This window comes from Alosa pseudoharengus, unplaced genomic scaffold (assembly GCF_046254945.1).
Source record: "Alosa pseudoharengus isolate Yale_2024_CS ecotype anadromous, Long Island Sound unplaced genomic scaffold, YU_APseudo_1.1 YU_APseudo_1.1_scf_10, whole genome shotgun sequence".
Classification (NCBI taxonomy): domain Eukaryota; kingdom Metazoa; phylum Chordata; class Actinopteri; order Clupeiformes; family Clupeidae; genus Alosa; species Alosa pseudoharengus.
The window spans coordinates 8,572,731-8,595,647 of NW_027468565.1; the positions used below are offsets into that span (position 1 = coordinate 8,572,731).

General features: G+C 42.7%; 1 protein-coding gene across 1 annotated transcript; it reads right to left on the reverse strand.

Annotated features, from left to right (window-relative positions):
* Positions 1-295: 295 nt before the first annotated feature.
* Positions 296-22,110, reverse strand: LOC143109878 (UDP-glucuronosyltransferase 2B13-like). Its single transcript, XM_076272684.1, has 3 exons — positions 21,862-22,110; positions 20,969-21,777; positions 296-410 (listed from the first exon to the last, which is right to left on the reverse strand). Exons 1-3 carry the CDS (start codon positions 22,108-22,110, stop codon positions 296-298), a joined length of 1,173 nt encoding a protein of 390 aa, XP_076128799.1.
* Positions 22,111-22,917: the final 807 nt, after the last annotated feature.

The window sequence follows — 22,917 nt, forward strand, 5'->3', positions numbered from 1 at the left end:
GTCTGTCTGGGCGAATGCCACCGTGTCGCCTTGCCTCACCCTGCACCGTGCCACACCACGCTGGGCCAGAGAGAAAGATTTAATACCTGGTGCTTGACCTAGTTGAGTTTGCATCTATATTAGTGGAGGTAAAGAGAGAGAGAGAGAGAGAGAGAGAGAGAGAGAGAGAGAGAGAGCAAGAGCAAGGAATAGAGAGAGAGAGAGGGGAGGGGGTGTTGGAAGTGACAGAGGGAAAGGTCACGGCGAGCTCGGGCTCCTCGGCTGCTGATGCATCAGAATGATGGAGTTGGCTAATTTAATAAGCAACAGTTGTCTCCCCTCCACCGCCACAGATGGCGCCGCGCGGCTCCAGGCGGCTCTTTAAAAACCAATCCTCCAGCGGAGCTGCTGCATGATGGAGAGGCCGCAGACTGCAGACACAGGGAAAGCACACGCTCAGGTGCGCCACACTCCAACTCACCGCTCTCCAGTTAGAATAGGGGATTCACACAAAGAAACAACTAATATCATTACCTGTATTATCCTTGGTTAAAATTGGTGTTGAAACACCAGGAACATTTTCTATATGAAAGACTTAAGCAACATTGAGAAAAAGGCCTATAATAAAAATAATAGAATTTATGGTATTTCAGTCACATTGCATGCATTTCCTAATACATTATTACGACAGATCTCTTGCAAAAGAATTGGCTATGGATTATATTTTGAAATTAATTTACTGTACGATAAATTCAATGCCTTAGGCCCTGGTCATTCTTTATACTATGAACAATGTTCTCAGTTTCAAACATAACTGTTCACATATCTAGATTTTCCCCTGGATATAATTTAGCGCTAGTCATAAAGAGAGAGAGAGAGAGAGAAGGCAGCTGAAAAATATGTGTAAGCACATAGTAATTTACATGATAGAATAACCTTACTGGGATGAAGCAGAATGCGGGAGGAAGGGAGGAGGGGGAAAAGGAGAAGATAATTTATTCAGCGTATTTGTGGTCATGCACTTCAGTTCTTTATCACCAGGAGAATTGCATTAAATCACCACACAGGAGGAATGAGCCTCAGACGAGGGGCGAGAAGAGGAGAGGAGGGGAGAGGAGGGAGAAAAAAAATCAAGCCGCCTCTGGATATAATGAATTCCTCTGAGGATAAACACACCTTAGAATAAAGCCCTAATCACAAATTAAGTGGTTGTTGCCTCCTTACCTTTGTAGAACATAGCCACATCCACCGTCTCTATGAGGATATGTTACAGTGCACGGCTTGTTTGTTTGTTGTTGTTGCTGTTGTTGTTAGGTTTTTTTTCTCTGCTGGAGATAGTGAGGGGAAAGCTAAGAAGTAAATAACTCCATCTCCACGGATTGGGCCATTGAGCCTGCATTGTTGTTCGGGGACTCATTTTCGTGCGGAAGTGAGTCGTTGAACTCCAATGCCGTTTAATGGAGCCGTGTGTTATGTTAAAGAACGTGTGATTTTTATCGGCTTTTCCCAGTCCTGGGTTGCTAATTTGTGGTGGAGATTAGTGCTATCATCTCCCATCAGCGGCATTCGCAGGTTTCCTCAGACCCACTTAATTAAAAGCAGAACTCGAGTCCTTGGCTCTGGCATCAGCCAAACAAGTCGACAGCGAAGCGTCTCGAAACAATGGGAATTGGCAAGTGTATCCTTCCCGAATTATCCCAGCGAGTCTCCTCCTCATGAAAGACTTTTTCCCTTATCCTCCCCCGTGGACCGGCACGCGGAAAAGAGAAGGCTACCCGATTTTAATCAATACAGGAAAACAACACAAACCTTGGGGAGAGTGGGAGAGAGGCGCGAGGTGGTGCGGATGAAGATTAAACGCCTCCATCAGCAGCACCTCCAGCCCAGTGTCAGGGCGCTGAGCATGGCATCACATCCATCCATCAAAGGCCATCAGATGGTAACCAGGCAGCACCGTGTGACACGCGTTCCCTCCGAAAGCTGGAGGTAAGGAAACACGCCATAAATCACACCAAGACAAAAGGCTCGGCTTGACCTCTAAATGGTTGAGTGTCGGGATATTCAGATGCGGGGGTGGCAGTTCACCCCCACCCCGCCACCACTCCCCCCTACCACCCCTCCTCCCCAGTCAAGTTTTCGGGCAGCGCAGTTTGAGGCACAATTGGAGTTGGACTAATCCCTCAGGGATGGTTTGAGCATAACAAATTGTCTCAGTTTTCCTCCTCTGGCTTCACTGATCTCCTGAATAGACGTGAGCACTGGTCAGAGCCTTGGATGACTCACAGTTCATTCTCTTCCACAGTTCATGATCAACGGTACACCAGTAGTGCGGTCATTAAAAGTGTGTTAGTTGGAAGTAACACGGGCATGAGATGTAAACAGATAGATGGTCCTGATTTTTCCCTGCGCTTGGGTTTAAAAAGAAAAGTTGCTGTAGAATTTCGCCTTGCAACTCTCTCTCTCTCTTTTTGATGCCTTTATTGGTACAGTACTTACTTTGTCTGAAGTATGCCCCTTTTATGAGCTTTGATGCAACCCAAGATCAGAGGAATAACAATCAATGGCCTCTGTGGGCCAATGTATTTGGAGAGAGTGCCCAGGCTAAATCCACCCTTAGCACATCTGCATGCCTTTTAAACTTTCCTCTCGTCTACTCTGCATAACCCCCCCCCCCCTTCTCTTTCTCTCTCTCTCCCCTCTTCTCTTCCTCCTGAATTCCTTTGCTCTCCAGGTACAGAGAACTTCCCTCATTTTAGCTCGCTATTTTCCTTTGTGTTAATTAGGCACTCACTGCGCCTTAACAAGCAGAGATCAGAGTCAGCGAGCATTTTTTTCTTTCTCATCATCTTTTTCCTCTCTCTCTCTTTCTCTCTCTCTCTCTCTCTCTCTCTCTCTCTTTCTCTCTTTGCCCGTTGTGCTGCCTTTGATGAAAAGAGGAGCTGGCTCGGCGTTCGGCCTGCCCATGTGATGAAGCAGAACCTTGGGGTGAGCAGAGCAACAGCCCCTTAGACAAGGAGGGAGAGGAAGGAGAGGAGGAGGAAGACTTCTGCATACAGTAGCTGGCTCCTACAGAGTGATATCAGCTCTTCATTTGATACTTCATTTCTCCACATTGGCCACCCCTTTTTATCCCGATATCTCATCACTTGAAAGACGCCTACTATCATTTTTGTGCTGACAGCCTTCACCATTCTGGAGATTAAAAAAAAAAGGAAATTATGAATTGCGAGTGGGTGTGGCGGGCTGTGTGAGAGTGGCTCACTGTGAGACAAGGCCATGCTCTAAAGTGGCATAAAATACAGTTCACTGATATGGGGGTGGGGTGAGGGGTGGCACTTGTTTATGTGTGTGTGTTTGGAGGGAGGGCTGTGCAACTGTTGGGCTGTCCTCTTAAAACCAGGAAGATGGAGGCTTTCCCCTCAGAGCACAGGTCACAGTCAGAGGGCCGCGCTGAATAATTGATCAATGAGCCAGCAGTGAAAACAGAAACACAGCTTAGCACTATGTTTCCCCACATCTCTCTCTCTCTCTCTCTCTGTCGCACTCCTTCTGTTACAAGCAAGGCATCCAGTCCCAAGGATCCTTCAGCCACATGCAAAGCTCTACAGCACTGAAAAGCCTCCAACTTCAGTTCAATTATTCAGCATGCCTCCGAGCCGTTGAATTATTGAGATAAAAGCATGTTCTCGTATATGGCCGCGCGTACCCGGCACCAGACACTACTCCATTCTCTAGATGGGCAGACTTGTGATGATTGTGAAAACTCTGTGATCCAGTCGGAGATGAAGTCATTAAAGGACCCTGTTCTACAGCGGTGTTGGTGGAGAGAGACGGTGTGTGCGTGTGTATGTGCGCGCCTATGATTAACTCCATTTTAACGGCTGAGTTGAGGGAGAGTTGAAATGATGAGGAACTTCTACTGCTGCATCGCTGCAACATGACCAGGACTCCCTCAAAGAGAGAGAACCAGGGCTCATATAAAACTGCGTGCTGAATCATTAACATAGCAATGAGATGTCGGTCGGTCTAGGCGAGGCGAGGACTTGCTCGGAGGATCAAGCTAATCAAAATAATGGCTGAGGGGGAGAAAGGAGAGTATACGCACTCAGCTCAGGCCCTTGTGCGATCTGTGGGAAGCAGCAGCCACAAGCGAGGGAGACAGAAGTGATTCAAACTCCCATCTGTGGATGCAAATATCTGGTCTGCTTTTGTTCTGTCCTGTCCCATGACGGAGTGAATTGTACCACTGGCTCCTGATAAGAAGTGCCGGTCCACTTTTCTTGGCGTACGCTCGGGAGGGAAAACAGATGATACAATAAATTATCAATAAGTCGCCGGGTATATCAAAGCCACCCTGGCAGCACAGTGGCTACAGACTGCCTCAGAGTCTATGCCATGTGTTCATCACCCATTCTCAGCAACTGCTCCCTGGCTGTCGGCCTCTGCTCCCCATCCACGAGGTGTTTGAATAGGCTGTTCAAATATTTTAGCGGACGGGTTTTTTCGAAAGAGCCTGATGTTGGAACCCCCATCCTCTACCCCTACCCCTAGCCCAACCCCCCCACCCCCTTCGTCGACTTGTGAACCTCTCCACAGAGGAGCGGAAAATCATCACAGCCGACTGCGTTGGGGTCTCCACCCATAATGCCTCTCTCTCGATGTCCGCTCAGCCAACCCTGGTGCAGGGAACTCTGGGTAATGGCCTCTCATTATCTTTCCTCTGAAGCCGGTTCGGTGCATCCGTGTTTGTGGCCAATCCCTGTATTTTCTCATGGTAGGGTAAACATTTACCCAGCAGAGATAGAGAGAAAGAGAGAGAAAGAGAGAGAGAGAAAGAGAGAGAGTGAGAAGGGCTAGGCCATTAGGCACTGGAGAATGGAGCTGGCCTGGAGAATGGAGCTGGCCCTCTCAGCAAACAGGGGAGGGCCTCAGTCGCGCTCGCTTTGGCCCGAGCCTTTTATTGGAATTTACAACTGTCTGGAGAGAGTGTTCCTCAGCAGAGCAGAGACTGGACGCCTGTCTGCTCAAGCGAAGGCCACTTCGATAAAGGTTTTTATTGGCTGGAGCAACGTTACAATGAGCACTGAAGAAAAGGAAGATTGGGAGAATGAAAGAGAGTGAGTGAAAGAGACTGATGCAAGTGCAAAACAATACATTTGCAAAACAAAACAAAAATAATTGCAACTTATTTGACTCTAACTCCATTCAATCTCTCTGTTCCTTTGAAAGTTGTCCTGCGTCTTAATGTCTAAAACCACATTGCATTCAATGCATTCTTTTCAGCACTATGTCTTGTATTGAAACCAGGCTTTGACACTGAGCGCAGACTGAGTGGTTCACTTCTAGCTGAGAAATGAAAGGGAACTCATGGCAGGGACACTAGGGGTGGGGGTTGGTCTCAGATCCGCAGACATCTGATGGCACCATATGGTTCCCATGGCCTATTGTCAGGTGCCCGAGATTTCACCTTTTTTTACCACACACACATGGGTTTTGTCAAGACAAGAGCAGAAAAGTCAGGATTGCTCCGAGCAGGAGGTTTGGGAGGCACCGTGGGAAGGCTAGTATCGGCACTATGTTCCCCTGGCGAGAGGAAGCACTCTTGTACAGGAGGATCAGTTGTGTTTGTGTACGCACCCCTGCTGTTTTGTTGGGGTACCAAGGCATATGATGGGCATGGCGAGAGAATTGTAGCCCCCCCCCCACTCACACACACCCCAGTGCAGGGGGAGTGGTGGGAGAGATGTAGTGTGGGCCAGGAGGTGGTGGGGTATCTTAGGCAATCATTAGGCATGCAGTCTTAATCCTGCCTGCTCTCTGTCTCTCTCTCTCTCCCTCTCTCAAATTCAAAGTAGCATAGCTGTATGCAGGGATGGGCAAAAATACATCAAAATATTTTAAGTGTATCAAAATAACTTACAAAATACAGTAACCACACCATTATCAAAATATCAAAATAAAATACTGTATTTCTGTATTTTGAAAATACTAAACATACTCTTTAAAGGGAGCATAAGATCACGCAAACCTTCCATATCTGTTTATTTAATCTATTCCTTCATCAGTACACTGACTGTTGATGAAGTGGACAGCGTTTGAGAGCAACAGCTTTTCTCTGCCTACGAGATATGCCATAATTCTGCAAACGGTCAACAAATCAACTATGCCAACTATACCTTCAGCTACTGTGCAGTGGGTCCCATTTAGAAGTGGCTACTTCATTCGCGCTTTCCGTGATCCACGGAGCTGCATGAATTACAACTTTTCGCCACAATGTGGCAGCTTAAGTCCGCTTGATACTGTAAGACAGTGGTTCTTAACTGGTGGGTCGGGACCCAAAAGTGGGTCGCGGAACCATTCTGGGTGGGTTGCGGAGCTTGTGGTTAAAAAAAAAGAAGAAATCGCCCATTTCAAATAGACTTAAATTGAGACGAAATGGTGCAGAATCCACAGTGTGCGATGTTCACAATTGCTGGAACATGAGTGAAAATGCTTCATAATAAAGTACACCTGTCAAAGAAAGACCTGTCAAGTACTTTAAGGTGACATCAGGAGTTGGAGACTTCACAAATATAATGCCAAACAAGTTCCAAACAAATAGGCCTACAGGCACTTCGCCTTTCTTAGCATGTAGCTCACCAAATCTGTTGTCTTGAACGCTATAAAATATATATGGGTCGTGACTTCATGAACATGGGAAATTGTGGGTCCCAAAGCCAGACCAGTTAAGAACCACTGCTGTAAGACGTAAGCCATTGGTTTCCAAAAGAGATTTTATTTGTGTCGCCAGTGTAACCTGCGTTGTGTTGAACCTGCGCGATTCAGCCCTGCACACGCCCGGACTCGAACCCGCGAAACAGCAGCACCTTGGATCAGGAGGCGAGCGCGCTAACAATTGAGCCAATAGCCCAGGCTACTAGCTCGCATGCCAGCAGCACTCTTGAGGCGTCAGGGAGTGTGGTTTACCAACGTTCCACTAAGCTAGCTGGCATCCGTTACACTCACCCCCCTAAACCTCACTCCCGATCAGGGTCACGGCACCAATGTAACCTGCGTTGTGTTGAACCTGCGCGATTCAGCCCTGCACACGCCCGGACTCGAACCCGCGAAACAGCAGCACCTCGGATCGGGATCAAAAACTATCAATTGAGCCAATAGCCCAGGCCAGGGGCGCAGGAGGCACGGGGGACGTGGGGGATGTGTCCCCCGCAGTGCTGAAGAGACAGCCGTCGTCCCCCTCACTTTTGATAAGGAAAAAAAGCCTTATAGGTACGCTGAATAAATAATAAGTAATAGGGTTTGCGCTAACTATGTAAAACTCCCCATTAACAGCATCACATCACTAACCACAGCCATCTACAGTACTGTAAGACTGCACAATCTCATATTCACTCTGTTGGATATCTGGTTTCAGGTAGGCTACCTGAAAGATAACCTGTCTATGATGATTTAGTACCAACGTTACACCGGTCAGATACAGTTTTGCCTATGGCTATTCCGTGAGACTGAGGCGCTTTTTGTTCGAAGTGCGTGTTTAAGGTGTGAGAGGGGAGTCGATGTGCTTTGATTCCAGCTTGGTAGTTGTAGTCTATGCGATTAAAAAACACGTGTGTGTGAAGTATCCAAACAATGATAACGCTTTCATTATGGCTGCTTTAGCCACAGACCTTGAGCTACTGTACAGTGGGTTGGGTTCCATTTAGAAGTGTCCACTTCATTCGCCCTTTCCGTGATTAACAGCTACGTTAAATGTATTACTACTGATATGAAAACTATTAACTTTTCGCCAAGAGGTGGCAGCTTGATACTGTAAGGTGTAAGCCATTGGTTCCAAAGGAGATTTTATTTGGGTCGCCAGCATAGCCTAGTGACAATTTGTGTTGTGTAATAAGCCTAGTAAAGGTGTTCGAGTCGTGACTCACTCGGATCTTTCACCCGTGTCTTTAAATTAACCCATGAGTCGCGAGTCTCTAGTACATACATGGGCAACATACGGCCCGCGGGCCACATCCGGCCCGTGGGCTTTCCCTGACCGGCCCGCGTAAGGTCCGTGAAAGAACAATAGTCAAGAGCCTAGCATAGAGATAAAGCATGCAAATCAATATCGTTGTTTTTATTTTGAAAGCGACAGCTATCACGCCCATACATTTGTGCGTGGATGCATACGATGTAAACACCCTCACTGATGTGCTGGTGAACAGAATTTATGCTTCTGCGTCGACACAATGCAGTTGCCTTTACGTACGACAGTTTACAATCAGATAACCCCGTAATTGTAACCAAAATATGTCTGAGTTTATTTGCAAAGCTTATGTTAGCGAACTAGTATGATGCTACTACCCACTGGTTGCTTGAAGCAGCCGGCTCAACACACAGAGCGAGTTGACCAATCACAGTTGGGTGATTCTCCAACTATGGTACTTTTTGGACCTGAAAATTTTCAGAAAATGAAACATTTTTAATTAAAATATTACTGGCATAATTTGTTTCCCCAGTATGCCTAGATACCTGACCTGAAGTTGGCTGTGCTGATTTTTATGGAATAATATGTATTTTTTGACATTTTTCCAGACAATGGCAAAAGCAATGGTCATTTCCACAACCGAACAAAAACAAGCCAACCTGTCTACCTATCACTACCATGGAGACAGATGTGGAAAAGACGGTCGTGGAAATGACATTTTCCCACTTTCCCTCTAATATCTCATGTTTGACTAGCCTGTTAGTGTTAGTTTTAGAGTTAGCATTAAATAATCTCAAATTACACCTAATGAAATTGTAAAAATCCAGAATTTTTCCCATCGGAATGAATTAGGAGCGGTTCAGAAATGACGTACAATAAACATACTCGCGGTATTTCTCATATTTACCTTGATATATCTCCTATGTATTAACCTCTGCTGGGATCATTCTTTCATTCAGCCATGTGGATCCCTCTGGAGTGTCAGTTGCTATGGTTACTTAGTATACAAATCTAGAATACTGAGCCTGGGATTGCATTTTATGCAGAGGTGTGGAAATGACGGTGAACCCAAGGGACAAGTGTTTAACATGTTTAAAATATGCCAAATCTAAAAGAAATATAAAAACAAATAGTAGATTTGAATGAATTGGGTTATAATGCATACTTTCTGTTTGAATTTAAAATTATATCAGTATTAGATTTTAAGTGAGATAAGGTCGAAGACCCAAAGTCTGGCCTAGGGACAGAGGCAAAATAGTAAAAAACGCATATAAAATGTCTTATATTTTATAAAAAACAACATAATTGAACAATGATTTTTTATATATAGGCTCCCCTAAATATGGAATTCTACGTTCCTGTTTCTATGTCTACATTGAAAGTCAATTGCTTAGGCTAGGTTAAGACAATAAATAAACAGTCTGGCTCAAACTGCTTTCTTTCCCGTGAGTGGGTGGAGGTTTTGATGCTATATTAGGCTATTTTATATTATATTATATGATATTATATTAGGCTACCTAACATGATATATATATATATATATATATATATATATATATATATATATATATATATATATATATATACTGTATATATATATATATATATAGCTATGATTAATAGGCTAATAATATTAGTTGCCTAGTATTAGCTGCATATAATACCTATTAGAATAGATTCCTATGGCCTACTATTAGTATATAGTAGTGGTAATAAACATTGTAGCAGAGTAGCATTAGACCTAGGCACATTTTCTATTGTTAACAAAACAACAACAAATAATTAATTATTATAATATAGGCTACCCTCTCTATCAATAAGATCAAAGTTTCTGAACATGAGCACCAAAAAGATGAACAATGTGTGGATGCACTTTGACCAGGAGAGCAAAACTCTTAGGCTAAATGCAAGTACTGCAAAAACCTGGTTTCAAATCATGGAGGATCCACATCCAACATGAGAAGTCACTTAACAAAATGAAGCACCCCACTGCACTGCTTGAACGTAGGACTGAATTTCTTTGCGATTTAGCAATACTGACTCAAGTGACTCAAGTGACTCGTTCAACCTGGATCAGTTTAGTGAGTGACTCAGAATAACCCGGATCCTTAAAAGGAATCGAGTTTGACAGGCCTAAGGCCTAGCATAGGGCCTACCTTATATAGCTTATAGTTTGTTAACAGTCACGGTTTTGTCATAACTCCCTCTATGCATTTTTGCCTTTAGAATAGCTCTAAAACCGGGGGGCGGACACGCCGCAGGGGGGGCGCCAGTGCGTGGATATCTCAATCGCAAAATTAAACAATATTTCTATCGGGCGCCTACCATGGACTAGGCTGGGTGAAAATCAAAAGATTGTGTCAAAAGATTGAGCTTAACCATGGACCTCATGGTTGCAAAATGCAAGGGAACATGAATCAGCATATTATTTGCACAAACAGTAACGGACAGTAGCTCTTCAACTTTGCCCGTTAAAATGTGTATGAACAGTCTCGCAACGCATTTTTAATGAAGGCCCTTTTGGACATGTCAGTTATTTGCACCACTGGGTAAAACGGCATTTTGTTTTAGACTACTGGTATTTAATTTGTGCATTGACAATAAAGCTGAATATCATTTGAACTAGATGACTAAACTTATGCATATGTAGAAGAAGAAACATTCACAAAAATCCATGACATGACCTCTCTTCTTGATAGCTGTTGAAAACTGCATGGAACTGACAGGGATTGTTTTGTTTAATAATAAATAAATAAATACATTATGCTGCTACCTTCTGCTTTTCCCAAATACAATGTAGCCTACAGGTGTACCTTTCATCAGTCCAGTTGCAATGGATGGACTGTGATGAACTGCCCTACTTGTGATTGTTTAGAGATTTTAAAGGTTTTATAACAATGCTACAGATTTTTTGGCCCAGAAACAAATCTATTCACCTTTGCAGCGCCAGTAGGCTACTTTGTGTGCGGAATGTGTGCAAACACACATTCCAAACAAGCATACACAAAAGTTTCAAGAGTGGGGGATGGAGTAGAAGATGGAGACAAATTCATTAATATGATTTATTTTCGCGGAATGGATGTGCAGGACTGAGCGGCGGTCATATTTTGTAGCGCTACGCGGTACATCTAGTTTAGATTGTGAGTCCGTCCACTTTAAAGTACTCTCCATCTGTTTAGCTACGGATTGTAATCCATTCTAATGGAAGAGCAGTGTTCTGTGCTAGGCAATTTACTTAGTGTTAGTGTGCGCTAGAATGTTATGAGCAAATAACCACAAACAACAAAAAAACAGTTGCCTTATTACAGTGAAGTTTATGGTTTGGGCAGACCAGTTGTCTAGTCTGAAGATTCATTTTTCTACCGCACAGCGTCCTTGTCCTTGTTCATTATTATGACCGCCGCGCAGCGAAGCGGCGGTCATATAGGTTTAGTCAGATTTTTTTTTTTTTTTTTTTTTTCTTTTTCGCATGCCCAAATTTCCGTCAATGATTCCCGGGACACTGAAAGACCGGGGTACACGAAACTTGGTGGGCATGTAATTTTTTTTCTTTTTTTTTCCGCATGCCCAAATTTCCGTCAATGATTCCCGGGACACTGAAAGACCGGGGTACACGAAACTTGGTGGGCATGTAACCCCACATGGATAGCATGGAACCATCGTTTTTCGTTTTGATCTGTAGCCCCCCCGCTGGACTGGACCCCCGAAAGGAGGGTAGGGCAGACACAGTTTTCTGTGAATATCTCGAAAACCGTAGGGTTTAGGAGGACCATTTTTTTTTGTATGTTGATCTCAAGGGGCCATGTCAACCCATTCCATAACCACTCATTTCATGTATAGCGCCACCTAGTTAAACACAAAAAAGTAAAAATGAGGTGTTGTAATTGAAGGTATCTGTGACCTAACATAGTCAAAACTGCACGAAATTGGAAGTGTAGGATCATTATGACACCCTCTGTATGCACGCCAAGTTTTGTGGAATTCCGTTCATGGGGGGCCACACAATAAATTAATTTATGTCACTATACACCAACTGGCCTGTAGGTGGCCGGAGACAGTTTTCTGTGAATATCTCGAGAACCGTAGGACCTAGGAGGTCCACCTTTTCTATGTATGTTGGTCTTAAGGGGGCATGTCAAACCATCCCATTACCACTTATTTCATGTATAGCGCCACCTAGTTAAAAATTAAAAAGCAAAAAATTAGGTGTTTTCATCACAATATCTCTGGCTGACAAGGTCAAAACTGCACGAAATTGAAAGTGTAGGATCATTATGACACCCTCCGAATGCATGCCAAGTTTTGTGTACTTTCGTTCATGGGGGGCCTTACAATAAAATAATTTATGTGTACATTTAGTGACGTACACCAACAAGGATTCCGGGGACACTGAAAGACCGGGGTACACAAAACTTGGTGGGCATGTACCCCCACATGGATAGCATGGAACCGTAATTTTTCGTTTTGATCTGTAGCCCCCCCGCTGGACTGGACCCCCCGAAAAGAGGATAGGGCAGACACAGTTCTCTGTGAATATCTTGAGAACTGTAGGGCATAGGATGACCATTTCTTTCCGTATGTTTGCCTCCAGGGGTCATGTTAACCCATTTCATGTGCACACATGTGCAAAAACAGATACACACACACACACACACATACATTCACAGTAATCATACGTATGACACATACTCACACAGTAGACATATGTACGCTTGCATGCACAGGCACATACGCAGGCACACACACAAGCACGCACACACACACACACACACACACACACACACACACTCACACACACCCACACACATAACATAAACATAACACAAACAATCAAGAATTTCTCAGAATTATGAACAGGCAAGATGGAGGTGGGGTTGTATAAAATGAATTTTACATGTGAAATATATGAACTAATCATGTTTTGGTACTTGTTGTCTAGCAGATACCAGTGAGAATTGAGTGTGGATAATGCAATTTAGTGAGACAGTTAGAATCATATAGGCCTTTCAGCGTAATTTCTTTTTGTGGAAAAAATTTGCTGGACTGGGCGGCGGTCATATTTTGTACCGCTCTGCGGTACATCTAGTTATGACCACCGCGCAGTTTTTTTTTTCTTTTTCGCATGCCCAAATTTCTGTCAATGATTCCCAGGACACTGAAAGACCGGGGTACACGAAACTTGGTGGGCATGTAACCCCACATGGATAGCATGGAACCATCGTTTTTCGTTTTGATCTGTAGCCCCCCCGCTGGACTGGACCCCCCGAAAGGAGGGTAGGGCAGACACAGTTTTCTGTGAATATCTCGAAAACCGTAGGGTTTAGGAGGACCATTTTTTTTTTGTATGTTGATCTCAAGAGGCCATGTCAACCCATTCCATAACCACTCATTTCATGTATAGCGCCACCTAGTTAAACACAAAAAAGTAAACATGAGGTGTTGTAATCGCAGGTATCTGTGACCTAACATAGTCAAAACTGCACGAAATTGGAAGTGTAGGATCATTATGACACCCTCTGAATGCACGCCAAGTTTCGTGGAATTCCGTTCATGGGGGGCCACACAATAAATTAATTTATGTTACTATACACCAACTGGCCTGTAGGTGGCCGGAGACAGTTTTCTGTGAATATCTCGAGAACCGTAGGGCCTAGGAGGTCCACCTTTTTTATGTATGTTGGTCTTAAGGGGGCATGTCAACCCATCCCATTACCACTTATTTCATGTATAGCGCCACCTAGTTAAAAATTAAAAAGCAAAAAATTAGGTGTTTTCATCACAATATCTCTGGCTGACAAGGTCAGAACTGCACGAAATTAAAAGTGTAGGATCAGTGATGCACCCCCCGAATGCATGCCAAGTTTTGTGTACTTTCGTTCATGGGGGGCCTTACAATAAAATAATTTATATGTACATTTAGTGACGTACAACAACAAGGATTCCAGGGACACTGAAAGACCGGGGTACACAAAACTTGGTGGGCATGTACCCCCACATGGATAGCATGGAACCGTCATTTTTCATTTTGATCTGTAGCCCCCCCGCTGGACTGGACCCCCCCAAAAGGAGGGTAGGGCAGACACAGTTCTCTGTGAATATACTATAGGGCCTAGATTGACCATTTTTTTCCGTATGTTTGCCTCCATTTCATGTGCACACATGTGCACAAACAGATACACACACACACACACATACATTCACAGTAATCATACGTATGACACATACTCACACAGTAGACATATGTACGCTTGCATGCACAGGCACACACACAAGCACGCACACACACACACACACACACACACACACACACACACACACACACACATAACGTAAACATAACACAAACAATCAAGAATTTCTCAGAATTATGAACAGGCAAGATGGAGGTGGGGTTGTATAAAATGAATTTTACATGTGAAATCTATGAACTAATAATGTTTTGGTACTTGTTGTCTAGCAGATACCAGTGAGAATTGAGTGTGGATAATGCAATTTAGTGAGACAGTTAGAATCATATAGGCCTTTCAGCGTGATTTCTTTTTGTGGAAAAAATGTGCTGGACTGGGCGGCGGTCATATTTTGTACCGCTCTGCGGTACATCTAGTTTAAACTGTAAGTTAGTATTTTGCCATTTCCTAACTGGCTTGATACACTCCATTACCATATACAATAGTGAAAACTGAGCATACTTATCAGATGATGGGTGAATCTGTGTTGGTGGGTCACATGAGGCTGAGGTGATAAAGCAATGTTACACTAGGCATGTTTGATACTAATGCATAACTGTGAATTTACCCTAGACTTTTTTTTAGTTGCCCATCTGACATCCGTGTATTGTTTAACAATGTAATTCCATTGGAATAAGTGTACCAATTCACACCAGCAGCATTTTACATGCATATTACAGCTGTTAGAAGCAGAGGAAAGCATGTTTTTACGCTTCACTTCTATTTTAAGTGCATATGTGAACTGTACACATAGACAAACACATGGATAAACACAATGTTACATCATTAAAGGTGATGATACATGGGACAACTTGTTGAGCAATGTTGCTGGGCAACCACATAACCAGTATTCTAATTTGGATGATCATGACAATTTGCCTGATGATTAAAGTTCTTCAGAAAAGAAATTGCTGCTCAATATCAATGGGAACATGCCAGAACCACAATAATAGGAACATTGCCCAGCTGAGGTGGGGGGAGTGTAAATTGGTTTATTTACGTTTCACTCTTGCTTGTGTCTTGTTTGCAGAGTAAATTTCCAGTAAGGTTTAACACATGGTGGATGGGACTTCTGTAACAAAGTTGGAGGCAGAGAAAGAAAGGTTTCAGATGTCCTTCTGTCAGGAACAGGGTGTAGGCCTAGATTTTTACACAATTTGTTTCCCCAGAAGTTCATGATGAGCAACAAGATTTCTATTATTATTAACTATTATTTCATTCATTAAACCATCATCATGGATCATGTATTAGCATTACTTAAGCATTTTGTTTTATTGTAAATTGGGTCAACCTTTACATGGATAGTCCCCTTTAGACTACAGTCAAATTAATAACAAATTATCAGATGACACTTGGTTAACTGAAATGTATGGTCAATGTTAGGTTTAGGGGTTGAGTTTGGTTAAGGTGGTGTTTAGTAGTTGATTGTAGTAGTCTCTGTAGGTGTAGGTGGATCCCAATTGTAGTTTATACTTGTTATCCGGCAAAAAAGAAAAGCAAAAGGGCAATGACGTTAAAGGTTTTGCTCAGCATTATGTAAAATAAGGACACTGACACTATCACTGATTTCTGCAGACCAGATAATATAAAATTGCACAGTCATTTTGCAGTGAATGCAACGATTTCTGAAAATGCAAACAACAAAACAAGCCCCTTCCAACAATCCCATAGTCATCCATGACCTCTTTTTTTGGTTTATTCTATGTACTTTTTAGACTGTGAGTTCAACGCCTGTTGGTCCCTCTTGGTGAGGTCCCTTCAGAGGCTTCTTGTAACCTTTTTGTCTTTTTCTCCTCCATCATCATCAGTGTGCTGCATCTGTCATACTCACACAGCTAGCTATGGGCTATATTCCCTTTCCTGAGCATGCCTCTTAACCTGGATACACAGGATGATTTCCTGTATGGTTATGGAGGCCTCCTGCTCATGTGAAGGCCAGTGTATAGCCCTTGACAACAAACATGAGAAGAGTAATGTCTAGGGCAATCCCTGCATCCCTGTCCACTGAATAAAAAAAAACAGACCTCGAAACAGTCATTGGTCGTACGTAGGCATATGAAACACTCACCAAACTGTCTGATTAAACTGTTATTTATTATTCAAATTGGCAATATAATGTAGAAAACTACAATATAGCTATATATGAACAAAATTCATATGTTTTTCAATGGAACATCAGACTTGTTTTATGTTGGACAGGACTAGCTGACCACCTCTATTCCTGTCTCATCCTTTTGTCCTACACAGATCTGAAGCTTTTCATAATTATCTCTACATTCAGACCTCAATAACAGCGATATTCTTAAACAGAGTGGGTGACTGAAAATCCCCTCCAACAGTTCTCATCAAATTCATAATAAGCAGTTTTTAAGGCATATCATTTGTTCATGTCCCATGCCATCCACATTCAGTTTAATTCGACCTCCTATTGAGCAACAGCTCCATTTTGTGAGCGTGTGATATCAAGTGTTTGAAAATGATATTTCAAAGGGCTTTTCATGGACCCAGTGGTCATGTACTTGTTAGTGCCCTGATAAGCCACTTTGCCTTCCCACAAGCTCAACTAATTAAGAACTCTATTAGGTCCCTCTCCCTCTTTGCCTGATGGCAAAAGCTAATGTTTCGTCATTTGTGTTTTCTGGACATTTTTGCTTCTTCCCTTTACTTTTCACTTCCTTTTTACTTGCTAAGATACATGCACCCAGTGCTATACAGCTAATATACATTATACAGGCTAGAAATTATGGATGGTACATTTTATGGTGAGACTTAATGCGGTACACTGTGTGGAGATTATATAAAAATGGCTTTTATGTTTGTGAATTAGTATACAATGGCCAGTGGCAAAACTACAGCTGTACACCATCAAAATCCCTCGGTAGGACTCATTATGCATTGTCTTCAAGGTTAAAGTCAAAGGTTCTTAGAGTATTACCTGCAATACAGCCCTACTACTTCACCTGTCAAGAGAACAATGGCTATCTTACATCCTAATCCAAGTCAGCGCAAGGGGTGAAAGAAAAAAAAAATCCCAAACAAAATAAAACAATGGAAAACAGGCCAAGCCAGACAGAAGGGCTACTTTTGCTAGTCCCAGAGGGAGTAGCAAGATAAGCCCCCTCTCTGCTTCTCTTCCCCTAAAACTTCACTGCTCTCCAAAGGCAATGCAAACGAGTTAGCCCGAAATGAACCTTCGTCGAGTCGTCAGGGCTGAACACTTGCCTGCCTTCAAATTAGGACTGTTAACTCATTCAATGCCAAGCTGTTTTCGGAAGCTTTGTCCTAGAGTGCCAGCAATCTAGACCATTGTTGATGATTTACAGCCACATCATATTCTGTGTTATAGCTATGAACACATACAATGGCTCGTTTGAAAGGTGAGACTTTAAGCTCTCAGTGGGTGTATTTCTACACGCCTCTGTTCCTGAGAAATCCAAAGCTAAACAGTGGCTAGTTTTCATCAAAATCCCTGTTTTTTTTTCTAGAAATGGAGATATTGCGTCTTTTATGAGTCACTATCACAGGCATATTCGGCACTCTGGCAAGGGCATGTGCCCTCTTGCAAGCGCGACTCGGCCTACCACCCACTCCGCTAGGCCCGGCTCGTGGTGGAGATGTAACTCCCTCCTCAGCACGGCCCTTGTAATGTTTTTGACCTGTCGTGGTCAATCATCTTGTCTTCGTAGAAAGGTGGACTCGTTGTCTGGTGAAAACGCACCTGCTGCAATATCTTTTTCTTCTCCCTTCAGCACCTGAGAAGTGTTGCCTGTAAAGTTTCTGGGAAGAGATCTAATGAGACCTGCCACCTAGTGATAAACCCACGAAAATAAATGACCTGATTTTGACCTGGCGTGCATGTCACTGATAGGCTAATCAGTGACTGATTCGAAACAAAGCGGCAACCATCAAAAGCCGAATTAAGATCAAACGTCCAGATAAAATGTCCAGATCAAATGTCCAGATCTTGCGTTTTCATGAGTTTTCGATCGTCATATATTTCATTTCCATTCATCACAGAGTTCCCAAAATCACATATAAGGTGTGTTAGAGTGTCTAGTTTCGTAATTTAAAATATGAGTTAAGCAGAATTGTTAAATTGGAATTCAAATTCTATTAGCGGTCATGCCCAACAGCAAATAACTCAGAACGTGGTCCAGTGCAATAAGACCATTACAACAGAAAGCACTGCAGATCCATTAAATCAAGATAAACTCAGGATATGTTAACACTAATGAAGTTGTATCATTTAGCAGCTGATTAAAACCAAAGAAAGAGCGAGTCAGTTTGTAGTTAGTGTCTTTACAATTTATTATCACAACTGTTGAGGGTAAGTAAGTCTCTTGGAGAGAGTTGCTGTTTAACATTGAATAAACCATAGGGCAGCTGACTTTAAACTAGATGTACACAGAGGTAAATTATATGACCACCGCTTAAAGGCATATGCAAGGAGCTATTATGCAAGACATTTATTGTAATAAATCATAATATGTTGCCCGAGATTAAGGAAACATGCCATTTTGAAATACTGGCTTCACTGACAACAATGGAACAGAAAATATATTTAAACTTATGAGGGGATCAAGCAACTCCACTACTCCTCCATTGACCAACATCACAAACCTGTCCAGATTCTTTGCAGCAAGTGTTAATATATTAGGATAAAAAAGCTCTATGAATTATTAAACAAAGAAATAACAAATTATAAGCACAAAATCCCTACATCTCAAGACCAGCTACCCTGCCAAAGGAGCTACAAAAAACCCTCTAAAAAGGACACAAGAACAGGACAGAAACCAGGAGCCCAACCAACAGACCATAATTTTTATTGAAACAATTCCAGCAGTTGTAAAAACCTAAAAATTCAAAAATGTACAGTATTAAGATGTTAAACAGATGTTATGACCACCTTTCGTTTAGACCCCATGGTTGAAGAGTGTTAAGTTTCAGAATCCAATGTCTTTCACTTTGTCTGTCTCTAAGACTCCACCTCCGGTCTGATTGAAGCCCAACGATCAATGATGAAGCTGTTCCACTGGATGTGTCTGAAAATGATTATACAAAAGCTTGTCCTTCTGTCACCTAATGCAATAAAGGTGTTGTTGTTTACATCTGACCCGTGTAGAATGTTTAGTCTCTCCAATGTACAATGTACACTCGGGTGGCCAGTTCCCTTGTTCCCACCCCCCGCCCATCAACAACAAAGACCTCAGTGTCTAATTCTAAGCTATTTGTTTGTACAGTATATTCTTAGTGATGGAAATAGTAGGGAGATGTGTATTCAGCAGATGTGCAAACTCCTCAAAAGCCTCCACGCTGTGATCCCAGAGCCCAAAAATGTCATCCAAGAATTAAGCGAAGGTACATACGGCAATTTATTACACTTTAAGAAGGCATATTCCTCCCAGGCCGCCATATATATGTTAGCGTAAGTAGGAGCGAAGGTTTTACCAATGGCCGTGGCCTGGATTTGTAGGTACCACTGACCATTGAACTCAGTCATTGCGAGTTAAACCAAGATGTAACAACTCCAACAACGCAACATCTGGTCGAGCTGGGTCTGGGTACTTGTTAAAAGCCTCTCGAACCGCCTTAAGGCCCAGTTCTGTATTGATATTCGTATACAGGGAGTTAATATCAATAGAAAACAGGAGAGTACTGGAAGGAACACTTTGGCCTCTCACTTTAGAAACAAAATCATGTGTCTTTGATGTAACTCACATGTCGTTGGGAAATGGGATTAAGAAAATGGTCTATGTACTGGGCCAGGTGGTAAGACTCTGAGCCACAGTCACTCACAATGGGTCGGCCAGGTGTAACGTCCCGAAGGGGCCACGACTATCTCTTCTTGTGCATCTTTGGAAGTAAATAGAAAAGGGTTCATCTGGGCCTAAAAGAAAGCTAAACTGGCTTGTATAATCACGGGTGCGGCCCCTGATATTCCCAGGTGGCATGAACGGACCATTATTCTATGTACAACTGGGTCATTCTACAGAAAAGGTGGAATCTGGGTGATAGAAATCCGCTTAAAATGATTTCTTTCAACAGACCCAAAACTTGTTTAATATCAGACCATACCAGACTGTTAAGCACATTTGTGTCACTGCAAAGCTTGGCGTTTGGCACATAATTGCTAGCCAAGATTTGCAGTACACCCTTCCTGTTTGATTCACAACCTTGTGACAGAGAAGGCAAGTGTATTTCAGATTTCATACAAAGAGACCATTCAAAGTGCTTTACATTCATAATAGCAAGTCATTGTATATCACAATAAGTATAAAATGACAATCACTTTAAAATAGTCAAAAATAATTTACAGATCTACTCTAAAGTACTTAAAATAGAACATTTAAGAAATACATAACATGTTCAATTAGACCTAAGATTTGAATGCAATAGGCATACACTTGTATTAGAAAATTAACATCTTGATATCCGTTCACATTTCCGACCAAATGTGGATGCTTGTTTTCAAAGAATATTTTGAAGATGTATTATAACAGAATAGTCATCTCTCCAGAAACATGGTCATTGCCCAATCCAAGAAAAAGACTCCACCACAGGATGGGGTATTTATCCTATTGCTCCAACCAAGTAATTACTATTGTTACTTTAAGCATGTGAAATCTAACATTAACATCATTAACTTTTCACTAAAAATCAGCCACAGATAAATCCCGATATAAAATCATCAAAATGAAAAAGACTATAGGTCAGAATCTAGAAGTACAACCATATTGTGTATTGTCATTTTATTTTTTGTTTATAGCATAACCCTAAAAGGTATTTGCAAGAGGCAAACAGCATCAGCAGTGCACAGGAAAACAAAGAAACCAAAAACACCACCACATCCACCGAGTGGTAGGAGTACCAGGGCATCTTGTAGGACTCTGTGCGCAGATGAGCAGCACCTTTGTGTCTCATGACAAACTCAATCCAGAAGAGGGCTTGGTCCATAGGCTTCATCGGCTGGTCATGGTGGATCCTGGAGAGCCTCTGCATGTTTTCCTTGTAGGATGGCTCATGGAGCACCTCTTGCAAAGCCTGGAGGAAGGTATCTCTGTTAATTGTGTTCAGGATGAGAAGCTTTGCTGATCCTCTCTCCGTCAGTCGCACCATATTGTCATGCTGGTCAAAAAAAATAGGAATCCCAATAACCGGAACGCCATGATACATGGCCTCTTGAAGTCCGTTTGTTCCCCCATGGGCTATAAAGGCTCTGGTGTTAGGATGACCAAGTAGGTCATTTTGGGGTATCCACTTTACTAGGAGGGTGTTGTTACCCAGGGTAGATGGTATTTTCCCAAAATGCCTCCAAATGACTTTCTGAGGCAACTCAGCAAAAGCTGCTGCTATTTCCTCTGTCAAATCACTTGGAAGCTCACCAACCAATGTCCCCAAGGACATGATGATGACTCCATGCTCTCCAGAGCTCTGCACAAAGTCCTCCAGGTCTTGAGGGAGGGGCTTTGCTGGTTTACACTGTAACCCACCCACATATACTATGTTGGGCATAGTGGGGCGTGGGAACTCAAGCAAAAAATCGACTCGCATCAGCCAAATATCAGCTTCTTGCACAAGTTCATGAAATCTGACTTTTGGTTCAAAATACTTATCACAGACTGCCTGGTATTGGGATTGAATTAGGAAGGTCAACTCAAACTGATAAAAGAGGTAAAAACACATATTTTTCACCCTTTGTAAGAAGGTCATTTTATCAGAAAGGCCTGAATATATGATAGGTATGTATGATACCGGTGAAGGTGCAATAGCAAGGTGTCCATCGGAGCTGGTAACCCACCGCACATGGTAGACTAAGGGCAATTTAAGGTAGTGAGCCAACAGGATGCCTTCACTGACAGCAGGGTCAGTGAGAACCAGGTCAAACTGACTCTTATTCAAACCCTGTATCAAGGCTCTGTCCTCAAATATGGAAGATGCCATGTGACAGGAGATGTCATGGGTTTTGTATACGGAAGTGGACATTATTGCCTGTACTTGAATGAAATTGAACAATGAACTACTCTCCCTCTTTTTTTCCAATAATTTAGAAATTATTGGTCTGACATATTCCTCATTGAAGCCTTTCTCAACAGGCACCGTGATAGAGTTGTAGTAGGGAGAGTCCTTTTTGATATACCAGCTCTTGGAAGATCGTAAAACAGTGATGGAGTGTCCACGGTCATGTAGCACCCTTATTAGAATGTCGATGTTCACCCAGTGGCTTCCCTCCATTGGGGCCACCAGTATCTTCTCTCCATGACAAACTGAACAGGAAATGACAAGGAGAGTCAGCAGGTAGAGTGGTGATGGGAGTGTAATATGAAGCCAAAACGCCATCCTACAGCAAACAAAATTAACACAATAGCAAACAAATTGTAAATAATACAACACAGTGTTTGGATTTATTAACCATTTTGATTTTCAGTAATAATTACCCACTCTACATCTCTCTTTCTTCCTCCTTACTGTACCTCACTTGTTAGGTATATCGTCACCAGTCATCAACCATCCATGTGTTGGCCCTGCTCTCACCCATCTCACCTGAAGTCCCATCCTCGACTGCCCTATTAGGGTACGTTCAGACTTAGTGTCTTTTTCTGACAAAAGAAGTTATGCAGACCGCTTTTTCAGTTTGAAAAAAAAATCTGCCAGCGTTCTTGTTCCAAAAAGCAGCCGGAAGCGCCTTTTGCGATAGACACAGTGACTAATGTTACGTGTGGGTACAAAATGTCGCGGAAGAGAAAACTC